Genomic DNA, 14088 nt, shown 5'->3' with positions numbered 1-14088 from the left:
AGTGGACTATTTTCTTAGTCAATCCCAATATATATATATATATATATATTGGGTATTACTCCATTCATTCCAAAATTCTTATTCCACTTTTTATTTTTGGTTGTCCCAAAAATCTAGTTCTAATTAAATAGTCAAGGTAGAAAGAAAATTTACTTCCCATAACTATCTCATCCTTTTAAAAACTTAACTCTCCAATTAGGATTCACTTTAATGGCTAGTTTTGTAGGTAAGTTAAAACGTGTTAATATAACAATTTTGGGATGGAGGGAATATTTTTCACTATTTTATAATACACTTTTTTCCTATTTGATACATTACAATTTTGTCAATTCATATTTCCCAAGTTCTTGCTGCTAAGTAATGTTTGATTGGGCGGCTTCTATATCTAATGTTCATAGTTGAAGTAGTACATTTTCAATGTAGGTCATTACATGTTCACTCAAAGTTCAGAGATAGGGATTGTTGTTTTGGCTTTGAGCTATGAAATTGTGGAGTGTTACTTCAAAGTGGGTGGTGATAGGGAGGACAAAATAGGAGAGAGAGGGGTATATTTGGAGTGACATTAATTAAATTATGCAATGAAATTTGCTTAAATTGTAAGGAAATGCTGCACCATCCTCTTCTTGTTTGACCCGTATTTTAAGGCAACTAAGTCGCCCCGTTGTTCTCTCTCTGCCCCCAACCTAATTAAACTCTCTCACTTCACTCCATTCCTCTCTTCTCGTTAATTTCACCCAAAACCAAAACTAAAATCACCCATTCCCGCCAATTTATACACTCCAATATGGGTTCGTTTGATTAGATGAAAATGAAAAGTAGAATTGAAAGAATGTGGAGTGAATGAAAATAAAATAAAATATTTAAAATTTAGAGTATTTGGTTAGCATGATTTTTTTTAAAGAAACTTGTGAGAATATCTCATTTCATAAGTTAGACATGAAAGTTAATAGAAAATAATATGATTAACCTAAATTGTCCATTTCTAATTAAATATGACAATAGGTCTAAATAAATTTACACTTAATATATATTTTATTTTTAAGAAAATAAAAGTAATATAAGAATCTAAATAATAAAATTTTGTGATACGCAGAAAGAGAGGTAATTATTATAATATTCTTACCAAAACTCATGCACAAACATAATTTATTTTAGAAAGTGCAGAAGGGGTATAATTGGAATTTCATATAGTTTTCTCAAGAAAACATAATTTTTCTTTTCTTGCTAACCAAACTCTTAAAATTAAAGTTTGAAACTTTTCATTTTCTTTTCCTTTCTTGTCTTAAAATTAAAGTTTGAAACTTTTCATTTTCTTTTCCTTTTATTTTCATCTAACCAAACTAAGCCGAGGTTCTGATTTAGTTAGAATAAGCGAGGCCAATGTGGCTTAGGGTCTATTTGGTTAGATGAAAAATTTTATGGAAAGTGAAAGTAAGGAAAATTAAGTTTCCATTATACATTTGGTTAGCAAGAAATTTTTTAAAAAAAGTTGCGAGAAAATATTATTTTGTTAGTTTGGATATTATGAAAAGGAAAAGAAAATGATTGTACTTACCAAAAATACCCTTATAATTTTAAATAGTAAATAAATTTATGTTAGATGAATATTATTTCTACTTAATTATTTATTTTAGCAAGGAAATAGTGACATATGGAATAGACTACTACGTGATATCATAATACAATTTTTTGTATTCTTCTCTTTCTCTATATATATTCACTTGTTAATTCCTATGTAGACTTGAATTCTAGATCTTTTATTTTTTAAGGTAAGAAAAATAAGCTATTTGTTACCTCCTTATGTTAGTTTTGTTTTTGTTATTTGTTTGTAAATAATGTAATTTGGATACTATATATATAATTATATCTAATTACAACTAATTCTCACAAGACTGAGAAAATTAAAAGTCATGACGGATTATGTAGACTTTTTAAGAATCATCAATTATTTATTTCAAAATAATGTTTGATGCTAGGTATGAAATGAATTGTGTTAAATATGTATACATATAGTAACTCTTAATCATTACTTACTTATTTCAGACCTTTCATAATAATAATAATAATAATAATAATTCAATAATGAAAGATGTACACATAAAAATACAAACAATTAAATTAGTAATATATGATTGTATAAATAAGCAATTTACTGAAGAAAAAAACTCCCATTTTCAATGAAGTCTGTGTAATTAAGTAAAGAAAAAAAGAGACAACCAAATAATAGGAAAATAATATATAAAGTGCACAACTTTTGAGGAAATTGAATTTTGTGTATTTTATGCACGAAATTTTTTGAGGAAAATAAATCCTACTTTCTCAAAAACTTTCACTTTCTCTCTAACCAAACTTCCAAAAAGTTTAAATCTTTTCCTTTTCTTAATAGTCACTAAAACATAGAATCTCTACCCACAAGTCACAACACAGTTTTTAAGCTTCATGTAAAAGTTTTACTAAGCTAAAATTGTTTTTAATAATTACCAAACATTTTTAAATGTAATTTTTAAAAATAAAAGCACTTTTAATTAGAATGAATTGTTGTACTTCATGGATAATTCAAAATAATATGAAGAAACTAGTTTTAAGATTACTGACCACCCAAAATTCCTAAGAGACTCGGAAATTAGAGACCCGGTGGTCCGTTGCCTTAGCAGCCCATTAAAGAAGGCTAGTCCACTAATTGAACGGTTTTTGGGCATTGCCTACGATAAGTTATTACGCATCAGATATTCTGCGTGAGCCCCAGCGCCCATGCATTTGTGCCTCCTGGTTAAGTAAAAAGTTGTTCATTTGTGTGAGATTATAATTTTCATTTACGTTTTTTAGAGGCCCGATAGATGTGGGACGGAAGACTGAATGTGTTTGATAATAAATTATAGAGTGTTTTGAGAGATCCGATACCATAATATATATATATATATATATATATATATATATATATATATATATATATATATAATTGAAAAAATTTACTTGTATTATTTATCATTTCTACAATTAAGATGATGACCAAATCCCATGCCAAATATTATTGATTTATCTAAAAGTTACAAATCACCCCTTCCCAGTAAATCAGTAAATCGTCATCAACAGCAATGAAAAATTATTACAATAATTTTATTTTTCAAACTACAAATTTAACAATTTAATGAAAAACTAAAATGATGGAGATTATTTTTTTAAAACAATTGGACAATGAGTTTGGGATTGAGCTAAAATTAATTACAAGAGCTAGCCAAGTGAGTCAAGTAACGAATAATGTTCTCACCGATTGAACTCGAGTCAAGCAATAAATAATAGTCTAACCAAATTGAAACATTAATACACGAGCTCAACTCGAACTCAAGCTCAAACAAGCAAAAGCTAATTAAGAAGCTCAACTAAGCTCATTTAATCCTTGATTTCATTTATAGTTTATCAACTAATTTCCTTTTTCCAACGAACATGCGTGGAAGAACCTCCACGCTATGGCAACTAATGATGATGTGAATGTGAATGTGAATGAAAACATAGCATTAAATATCCCATCCTAAAAGGGTCCCAAAATGGTGAATGCCAATTAGCCCACACACCCCTTAAGTGTATGGACCTCATTGAAGACAGTGCCCCATATTTATACCCTCCACAATTTAATTCCACAAAATTAATGCCACTGTATCTAACTAACCCTTCCTCCTCCTAGTTCCGTCTACATCGAGAAATTATTAAATATTCTAAAATTATATAATTCCGGTCAATTCTATTATTAATTTGGAATCACATGGTCCTGAGACTCTTGACATATATCTTCTACCTTCCATTGTTACATTGTTAATGGCAACATTTGAATTCAAAACATTGTGTCAATGCATATATAATGTGTTTACATGTGCACAATGAACTTTCTACTACTTGGTCACATGTTATGCAGAATATTATATCTATATGTAGAGGGAGAGAACAAAATGGCACCAATATGAAGCAAAATTAATTAGAAAAACAGATTATGGATTTAATTCAGCTTGGGATTTATCTTGGTAATACACGCATATTTTGTTTCTTTATGTGTTTAGGTAGCCAAAGCCCAAATTAAGCAATACAAAATATTTGAGAACTCAAATTCTCTCCGACAACGATTTTCGCTGTTTACATATGATCAGTGAATTTTACTAATTTCAAATAGTAAGTAGTAAAATTCACTGGAATAATAAAAAATCGTGACAAGGAGAGGATTTTGATTCAACTACATTTCACACCCCCAAAACTCTAACTAATTAACATGATAAATGATATACAAAAATCAACATGAACACACAGAAATTAATCACTAAGCCCTACCATGGCCTATCATGGACAGCAAAGCCTTCTTTACTTTGATTTTGGAACATTGACCTCCAAACTCTCCGGAAATCCCATGTGTAGGACCAAAACACAGAGTCGAAGTAGGCGACCCAACGGCTTGCTTCTCGTTGTCCTCGATCCCGAAATGGATGGCTGCCCTCGAATGAGAGAAACAACGGCGAAATCCATGCACGCCTGGATTCACCGGAGTGGATGGAGACGAGTACGATGACGAGCACGACGAGGAGATAGAAGAAGACGACAGTGCTGACAGCGATGGTGTCACATGGCTTTTCCTCGAACCCATCCAAGAAAAGATGGAGTGAAGAAAACTGGACTTGGGAGGTTTTCGAATTTGCAACATTTTGGAAGTTGATTGATAGGAAGGCGGAGGAGTGAGAGGAGGGAGAGGAGTGTGTGAGAGTGTGTGTTTCGGGGTACCTGGCCGTGACTCCCACAAGAATGGTATGGCACTAGAGGCACCTCCATAGTAGAGGACTCTGAAAGATGACTCTGGTTTGGTCCTTTCCTTGGACAAAAGCCTATTGAAGAACTTGTCTTCCTGCTTAATTTGGAGAAAGTTTTGGGGGTGTTCATGCCGACCACTACTGAACATTTTTTTTTTTTGTGTTGTGGACCTCTTGAGTTTAGATCTACAGATGAAGTAGATCTGTGTGTGTGGCTCTAGGGTAGAGGTCTTTGGGATTGTGTGTGTTAAATTGAGGTACTATTTAAGGGTCATGATATATAGCAGCATGAAACATGCAGTTTTGAATTTTAGTTGCATGATTTGTCTCAACACGATGATATTGACCCAAAGTTTAGATCTATAATCAACCATAACTTCATATATTGATAGGGAATGGATGAGAGATTGAGGCCAATTATTTCCACTTAGATATTATATATACTTGTTTTTTTTTAAATTAAAATCTCCAAATTTTGCAGCCTTATTAAATAAATATTTAATGTGATAGCTACTGGCATACTAATAAATATATATATATATATGTGTGTGTGTGTGTGTGTGTGTGTGTGTGTAATATTTATATATTTGATGGATCTAGATCATTGATGACAACCTTTATGTGGGCTTGTTTTGGCCTTCCTTATCAATTTCGATAGGAAAAAGCAGTTGAGAAGTGATCAAATTGGTTAGAGATGAGGTTTGAATAATAAATGAGAAGTGTGTGTGATTCATGACTCCATTGAAAAAGCTGGTTTCGTGGTTAGACTAAGCCAGCAGCTCTCTGTCAAAATGGTGTATATATATTTTTGCATGTTTGATGTTCCCTACCGCCTCATTAGTCAAAACCAGCAGATTTGCTAAGACATTGCAAATCGAATTATCAGTTTTCTTATCCGATAATAAACATAAAATTACGGATCATTATTAGATATAATGATAAACACAAACTTGGTACAAATTCCAATTCAAATTTTAGATTCAACTAAGCAAATTAATATTAGACAATTTCAAAATCTGTGTGTGTGCAAACTGCGCAATTAAATAAGGAGTTATAATACGGAATTCGATCGTCGACTATTTTAATGTGGATGAATCATTGATATTATAATGACGTCAACCTTTACTCGCATCAAAGAGTTAAATTAGTACAATAGTGACTACACATTATTTTCTTTTTCTTTAAAAAAAATATGTGTCTAGCTTACGGAATAAGAATTAGAATTCAAATCTCACTTGACAACTTTTGTATATTAGTGTTTAATTGATAATGAAGATTTATTAGTCATATTAAATTTGAGGAATTGAGACAGTGAGCCTCAATTTAGGACTATGAATGACCTAATTTAAGAACATATAGACTTAAATTAAGCTGATCTGATTGAGTCCGACCGACCACCAATTTAATTCATGCGACATAAATAATGAAGGAATTTAAACGTCCAACCACTCATGGGTGTGTACTTTGAACTTCTCAACGAGTGTTCAGACACAAACAAAATAAGGTTACAGGTTTAATCTCTGGTTTTAATTGAATGGTAAGAGGTTTGAAAATTACAGTTTATTTATTTTTATTTTATTTACTATTTAATTTTTGAATAAATTATACTAATCTCTTCTTAGATTTGTTATTATTACACATATCTCCCTTATGATTATAAAATTTATTCTGACCTAATTGATAAAGTGCTCAGCTTCTTGAGCAAGTGTGCCTGTGTTTGAATCTCTCCTCTCTCCCTAGTTTACTAATAAAAAAATTAAAAACATAACTATGTTATTTAAATTTTTTAATTTCACTAATTTTCATGTTATTTAAATTTCTAATTACCAAAATAACAAAATCTATTATTCTAATTTTTATATATTTGTTTATATATATATATATATATATTGAATATATTTAGGATTATAATTAGTTGGGAGACGTGGGATCACGTGTAAGGATTGTGAACCCTCGAATAGTGTAACAAACAATCCTTCCTAAATGTTGATATCACTAAAAACAACCTAGTAACGTGGAGGATGTCATTATTTATATTTTGTGTCATTAAATTTTAGTGTTGTATCATAAGTGTCTTATTGAAAAGCAAAAAAAATATTGTGATTATAGTTTTCATACGGTAACTTTTATATGTTTCGATATCTTAGTGAATTAGTGCATTCACTTTATTTTAAAGTGTCGGATTTCAACTATCTGCATCTATTAATCTAACTTAGTTAAAAACGACTTCACAATAAGATAGTTTTTAAAAAATAAAAATAAAAATTTGTGGATCATTACTTTCCTAGTTTTATTTTTATGTTTTTTGTTTACAAATATTACGAAGCATGTAATGGACTCTGTTCCACTGTATCATTGATCATAAACAAACTCATAATATTATAGTTAATCACATGCAAATTAATTATCACCTAAGGTTAAGTAATACTGAATCTTGGGGGCGTGTCTTCATGCGGATTCGACGGCTATAGAGACTGTCTGTAAATCACATGCAAGTTTCTTGAAGCACGTGACTTTATCTTCATCTTCCTCACCATATGCATCATCAAAGAATTTCTTTCTTTTTGATATCACAAAGCAAGAACAATGAAAACTTAAGTTAATGATGTTTGATAAGAAGGGTATGGCCAACTCCATCCATATATAATTCAAAATTTAATTTTAAGCACCGACAATAAGAGTTGAACTCAAAAGCTGAATATTTTTTCGACTCTTGAATGCATTAAGGTGAGAGTTTGTCGGTGCATATCTAGCACCACTCTGATTCAAAAAATTTAAAATATCAAATATTGGAGCAATGTGAATGTACTTCACTTATTAAATCAACTAATTTCATTTAATTTATGATATAACTAATGATTCTTTTTACCTACTGCTATTAACTTATCAATTTGGAATACAACTTTTTATTTCTACTTTTAATTTTGTTGTTAAATAATATGTAATACAACTTTTCTCACTCTTCTGATATCTAGAATAATACTTATGATATAATTAATAAATCTTCTAACCTACTACTCTGAACTTATCAATTTGGAATAGAACTTTTCATTTTTACATTTATTTTTGTTAAATAATACGAAAGACAGGTTGCCTCACTTCTCTGGTATGTAGCTAGAATAATAATTGTAATTCTATAATAAATAACAAATTTGTTAAAAAATAATAATAATAAAGACAATATTAAAAAAATTACCTCTTTAGTGTATTTTATAATTTCCCGAAAATTGATCTCATTTACAAATTACAAGTGGCCAACGTACACGTGATTCACACCGTATTTGATTTTGGCTGTAAAACATATAATATACTAAAATAGGTATACAAGCTGTGTTGGACAGGAAGATGTGTCAGAGTCTGAACAACTTGCTTGGTCAAATGATATGATTTTGTAGTGTTGACCCGAATTTTGTTTAGGTCCGTAATCACATTGAAATGCGGTTTTGATTCATTTTCTTATGTGAATTGCGGACTTTGTTCTACAACTATTTTGTAGCTTGACATAAAAGTAAGTTGCTACTTGAAACGAGCGGGCAACACATGTTTCATACAGGTATTTTCTAAGCCTCCATCGTTAGGTTTTTTACTTGAGTTTGGGTGTAAATATATAAAAATAGAATTGAATACTTATAACTGATCGTGTTCGTAATTTCTATCGAATTCTTTGTTGAATTACGTAAATGTTTGTGTGTAATATTTTTATTTTTTTTATCGATTTCTTAATTGTATTTGTAACTTGTGGTATTCAACGCAACAAAAGTCGATCGCTTGTGGTTTAATACTGATATTTTCTAAGCCTCCATTGGTGGGTTTCTTACTTGAGTTTGGGTGTAAATATATAAAATAGAATTGAAGACCCATATCAAATAAGTGTGTGCTAACTAATAGTAGCTCACTATATGGTTGGTACCATTTAATCATTTCTGTAAGAGAGATCTTTGTCATGCTTGAAAGACTAGTCACATTTAAGAATTAAATTCTAGAGACCATCCCATGTTAAATTTACTCATTCTAATGCGTGAACATACATATATAGTCATTGACATATTTATCCCCACACACATATACGGACCCAACGTGAGATCAATGGGAGTGGATCAATTTTTTATATTCTCATTTTATATCTTAATTTTTTTAGAATTGATGAAGATGTCTCTATTAAAATTACAATTTATTCTCACTGGATTTTTTTTTTTTTATTTTATACTTTAAATTTTTAAGAATTTATGAAAATTCTCCAACTAAAATTACAATTCGGCCCCACTAATTTTATTTTTTTTTTATTTTTGTATTTTATACTTTACATTTTTTAAAATTTATAAAAAAATCCAATTGAAATTATAAAAATGGACTCACTGTATAAGTTTGTCCCCACAAATTAAAAGTCCGCTCCCTCTTCATAAAATTTTTTGAATCCGTCACTGCCTACACATACTTAAATTTTTATACATTTATACATAAAGGTAAAGATTTCTTAATATGTACTTTTGTTATATATTATTATTGTATGAAATTGAGTAAACTGTCCATGTTGAACAAGCATGTTAAACTATAAGGAGGCGTTTGTTCGTCCCTCAAAACTCTTAAATGAAAGGTACTGCATGCACATTTATATATACCACACTTTACTTCTTGTTTGAATACGGTGTGGGACAGCTCATTAATGTATTAGGTACCGGAATTCTTTCTTTGCCCCCACTATTTTTCGTTGGGGGAACAAAGGAGTGGTTTCAAATATATATATATATATATATATATATATATATTATGTCCCAACGTTTCAGATCACATTCCGAAATTCAAACCTTAGAAGTCACATGTTTTATTATAATTTGGATTGCTACGGAGTACAAAATGGCTGCCTGTGGTTGATTTTTCAATGACTGGGGTCCAAGGCTTTGTCTGCTACACTAAGGAGGAAATATAAAATACAGGATAATATTAGTTATAAAAAATAAAAAGAAATGAATTTTGGGTCGATTAATGAGAGGAAAAAAATGGGAAAAAAAAATATATTAATCTTGAGTAAAATGATAAGAAAATCAGTATACACAAGAGGCTAGTACGCGCCTTCTTTGTCCCGCTAAATCTTGTCATTTCTCTCCATTTCTTTAAAACAAATAGAAAATATGATTTTTTTTATTTAATATTTCCTTTTACTGTTCCTCTCACTTCCATAAATTCTTAATGACAGTGATAATGAGTGCTTTTAAGGTTTCCTCCAGTAATATTTCTTCGTCTTTCTTTTTTTTTTTTTTTTTTTAATGTAATGTTATGTTTGGGAACACTCAATCGGTACTTTTAATTTAAAATTGAAACAAATTTGAACTAAATTTCATACAATTCTAAATCCAAGCTACCAATTCAGTTCTCCAAATGGAACAAGAAAAACTAATTTCATTCACATTATCTTTTTTTTCTTTTCTCGCTAAATCAGTAAGTCAAATAAAACTTCATGAATTAAGTAGAGCTTCATATTTCACCTTATTATTGAGTCTTGTCTATAGACAACTTTCATGGGATGCCATTGTTGAAATTATCATATGGTACCGAGATAATTAGTCCCGACTAACACAAAGTTGGCACGTTTATTTATATATTCGATCACATATTAACACATAATGAAAAAGTGAAATAAAACTAACACAAAATTAACAAATTTACTTGTGCATCCATAATAGTGATATCGAGATCGTGTAATAATTTATCATTACCCTAAAAAAAAAAAGTGTTATAAGAAGAAAGGGAATGGTCTCAATTTCCCAAGGGAGTGAAGACACTTGTCTTTTAAAAAGAAAAAGAAGAGAGAATAGAAACCCATTAGGGAATCACTTATTTCAAACTACTTGAATTTGGGCCGAAGCTGAGTTAAATCTTAATATTTCATACAAGGCCCAAACCATAGCCAGTTAGGACACAAGTTTCTCAGTCGACTTGGATCAAAATTGAATTCCATTCAAAATTGGCGGTTCAACAAACTAATGGAAGGCCCAGTGATTCACACCAAGGCAACATATCTCGGAGTATCGTATCCCCAAATCTCTTAGCCGTTGAATTATTCATTAGGTAATTCCACCACCAAATTCAACAACTGGGACACCCAGTGGTACGTTATCTCGGATATTTTAGAATTTTTCCAAAACGGAGAGAGAAATGATATATAAAAACAATATGTCTTTTCCCGTTTTTTTTTTTCTGTAATTCAGCAGATAAGAGAGAAATGGAGTAAGGCCCCTCTTCACGGTGGGTTTGATTAAAGGAAAGCGAAGTATAAGGAACACAGCTCTATTATTTTTTCACTTTTTGTGCAGAGTGATTGTCGCAAAAAAGTTGAAAAGTATCGTCTTTCAAATCATTTCCTACGTTCTGTATGGATTTTTCTATTTTTTTCATTTAATTCACAACAAAGTAAGAAAAGTAACTTCTTGTACTTTTTACTTTTTCTTTCCTTCAATCTAGTTTTCTCGAAAATTAAAATGTTCACGAAGGACTCAACTCCTATATTTTCACTATGTTGACAATTCGAGTTCAAATAGGGTTGTAATAGTTTAAAAACCAAATAACCGCTAAGTCAATTTTCTTGCAAACATGTAAAAAAGAAACACTCTTTTATTAGGGTTAATTAGGCTTGCTAATCGATTTTTTGAGCTCGAGCTTCGCTGAACATGGAGCAGGAAGCTTCTCAAGAATTACTTTGAGAAACCATTATTAAAGTATGTAATACACGCACTGTTTTTCTGGTAAATTGGGAAAGCATTAAAGGACTAAAATATCATATTAGTGTGTGTGTGTTTTTTTTCACCTTGGCAGCAAAAAAAAAAGCTCACACCCATTTTACTTTATACGGAACTTGAACGAGGATTTGTCAAACTCGAGCTTTGCTAATCATGCAGCAGAATGATTCTCAAGAATTACTTTCAGAAACCATTATTAAAGTATGTCGAAACCAGTTATTATGTGAGACCTGCACGTCCTTTCCTTTGAACCATTCCAGTTAAGTGCTTTTACTTACCAACAAGCTTGAGAGCCGTCCTTGCACCCAACGTCGTACAATGTTTTTGCCCCTGTAACGCTAGGCCCCTACTTCTCCAAAGAAAGGTTAGAAATTTGAGTTTCCGTGAAAACATGTGTGTGTGTAAATATCATCAAAGAATATATATATATATATATATATATATATATATATATTAGTGTTTTTTTCTCCAAAAACATGTGAGGGGTTTAAGCCTTCACGACTCACGGAGCATTTTAAAAAATAAGAAAGTATCACGGAGTGAAGATCATATTAAGGGTGAACAAAGAAAAATGATGGGATTGAAAGACAAGAAAGTAGTTTCTCAGAGTGGCATCGACCATCATGGATCTCATATGCGTGGCTCCACTCTAGAAAAGGAAGCCAGAATTTATGGAGCAAAATAGTCCAACACCAACCATCTAAACCTCTTTATATATCTCAATCAGATTGGTTGCTAAGCTTAATAAAACTCACAACTACTACCTTTATACTCATCGTTTCTCCATTTGTGTATTGGCATTTGTGTTCGTTCCTACAATCACGCAAAAGCATTTGGCAATCAATTGGGCCCCAAAACATTGTTGGGATTTACTTTTTTTTTTTTGTAGTAGACTTTTCTTTTATTTGGTCAAAGGTTTGTGGGGTGTGTGATTGTGTGTACCTACCAGTGTTATGTGCCCTTTAAAAGCATGAGTTTCCCAACCCCCTCCTAAAAAGTTAAAAGAAAAGGAAGTTAGTGGATCCAAGGCCAACTTTCTGCATTTATTTTACTCTAGATTTTTGTTGAATGTTATCAAATTTATCCATTCAATTCTCTCATTTCCAAGCCTACCAGAAATAAATGAACATAACACCCAAAACCTGGAATACAAGAAACTTATTATATAATTTGTACGGCCAAGGGAAATTTTTTTTTTTGGTAAATTATATTACCTTTCTTGAGGGTTGGAGTCATTGAGCGTTTATTACTTTAATTTCCTTAAGACTTAAACATCTATACTCAACATTTAACATTCAACGACACCTCTTAGCATTTTTTTTTTCTAACATATCAATTGAATTTTTTTTTGAAAATGACAATTTTATCCTTCCCTTGTTTAAAAATCACAAAACTCGCATTTTGCCAGCGAACAAGTTTGAAGGAGGTCAAAATAACAAACACGAAATAGTGTAGTTGTGTGTAATTTGTCCAAACCCTCGGTTGATGTTAATGTAATTTACTTAGAAAAAATTCAATACCCTCGAGATACCTACTTTATAGTATCCCAGTCAATCAAAACTCTCACGGTCTGCTTGGTTTCTAAATTGTACCCAAAAAAAAAAAAATGGCTTGGTTTAGTTTTCAGAAACGATTTTATGAAAATTCGATTATAAAAATGTATGTTTTTAGATAACTATTTTTTACCGAACTGTCTCACGACGTTCTGAACCCAACTCACGTACTACTTTAATGGGCGAATAACTCAACCCTTGGAACATACTTCAGCCCAGGTGGCGAAGAGCCAATATCAACATGTTGTCCTTAGAGTAACTTTTATCCGTGAAGCGACGACCCTTCCATTCGGCATCGTCGAATCGCCAAGGCTGATCTGTAAACAATTTTTATTTTTTGAGTTCTTAAAAAAAAATTTGAATTACAAATCAAACATGTCCTCAATAATCATATGTGGGAGTACTATATTCGGCCCAACAACCATTCGTCCAACTGGCTGTATAGTAAGAAAAGTTACATTAGAGAATAATGTGCTTTGTTGTTGCCCAATCACTTCAAAATAAAGGACCTTGATTGTTGCTTGCAAATTTCGAAATAGATATAAATTTACTGGATATAAATTCTCTAGATCAACTCTATTATGATGAGAATGGGACGATGCACTTGATGCAAGTGCACTGAGAACATCGTCATGTAACATTTTATTTAGGGTCACAACACAAATTTTAGAAGTAGATATAGAAATAAGATACTATCAAAATGTGGATTTCACAACTCTTCTAAGAACTTTATATATATATATATATATATATATATATATATATATATATATATATATGTTAGAAGTAAGAGAGTATGAAATAGAACTAGTCCTCAAAATAATTTGTGTTAGACACAGTTTATAAATTGGTGCATTATTTACAGCTCATAAAAAGTTTTCTCACACTTCATCTGATTTTTTAAAAATAACAAATTAATGAAACAATTGTAACTTAAGTATTCTCTCATGCATAGCTCTCTAAAAAATACTTTTTACGATCCACATTTAATAGACAACTCTCATTTTATCACAA

At 30.9% G+C, this 14088-nt stretch overlaps 1 protein-coding gene across 1 annotated transcript; it reads right to left on the bottom strand.

Annotated features, from left to right (window-relative positions):
• Positions 1–3966: 3966 nt before the first annotated feature.
• LOC132270735 (uncharacterized) lies at positions 3967–5117 on the bottom strand. Its single transcript, XM_059771931.1, has one exon. It carries the CDS (start codon positions 4934–4936, stop codon positions 4307–4309), a length of 630 nt encoding a protein of 209 aa, XP_059627914.1. The 5' UTR covers positions 4937–5117; the 3' UTR covers positions 3967–4306.
• Between the last annotated feature and the right edge of the window lie 8971 nt (positions 5118–14088).

Source organism: Cornus florida, unplaced genomic scaffold (genome assembly GCF_030987335.1).
Source record: "Cornus florida cultivar Cherokee Brave unplaced genomic scaffold, ASM3098733v1 CherokeeBrave_3.0.0_Hap2_Chr08, whole genome shotgun sequence".
Lineage (NCBI taxonomy): Eukaryota > Viridiplantae > Streptophyta > Magnoliopsida > Cornales > Cornaceae > Cornus > Cornus florida.
The sequence above is the reverse complement of the archived record's forward strand: the minus strand, read 5'-3'. Positions and strand labels throughout refer to the sequence as shown.

Coding starts and splice junctions, on each gene's coding strand:
- LOC132270735 (XM_059771931.1), bottom strand. CDS start 4,936: ATGTTCAGTAGTGGTCGGCATGAACACCCCCAAAACTTTCTCCAAATT.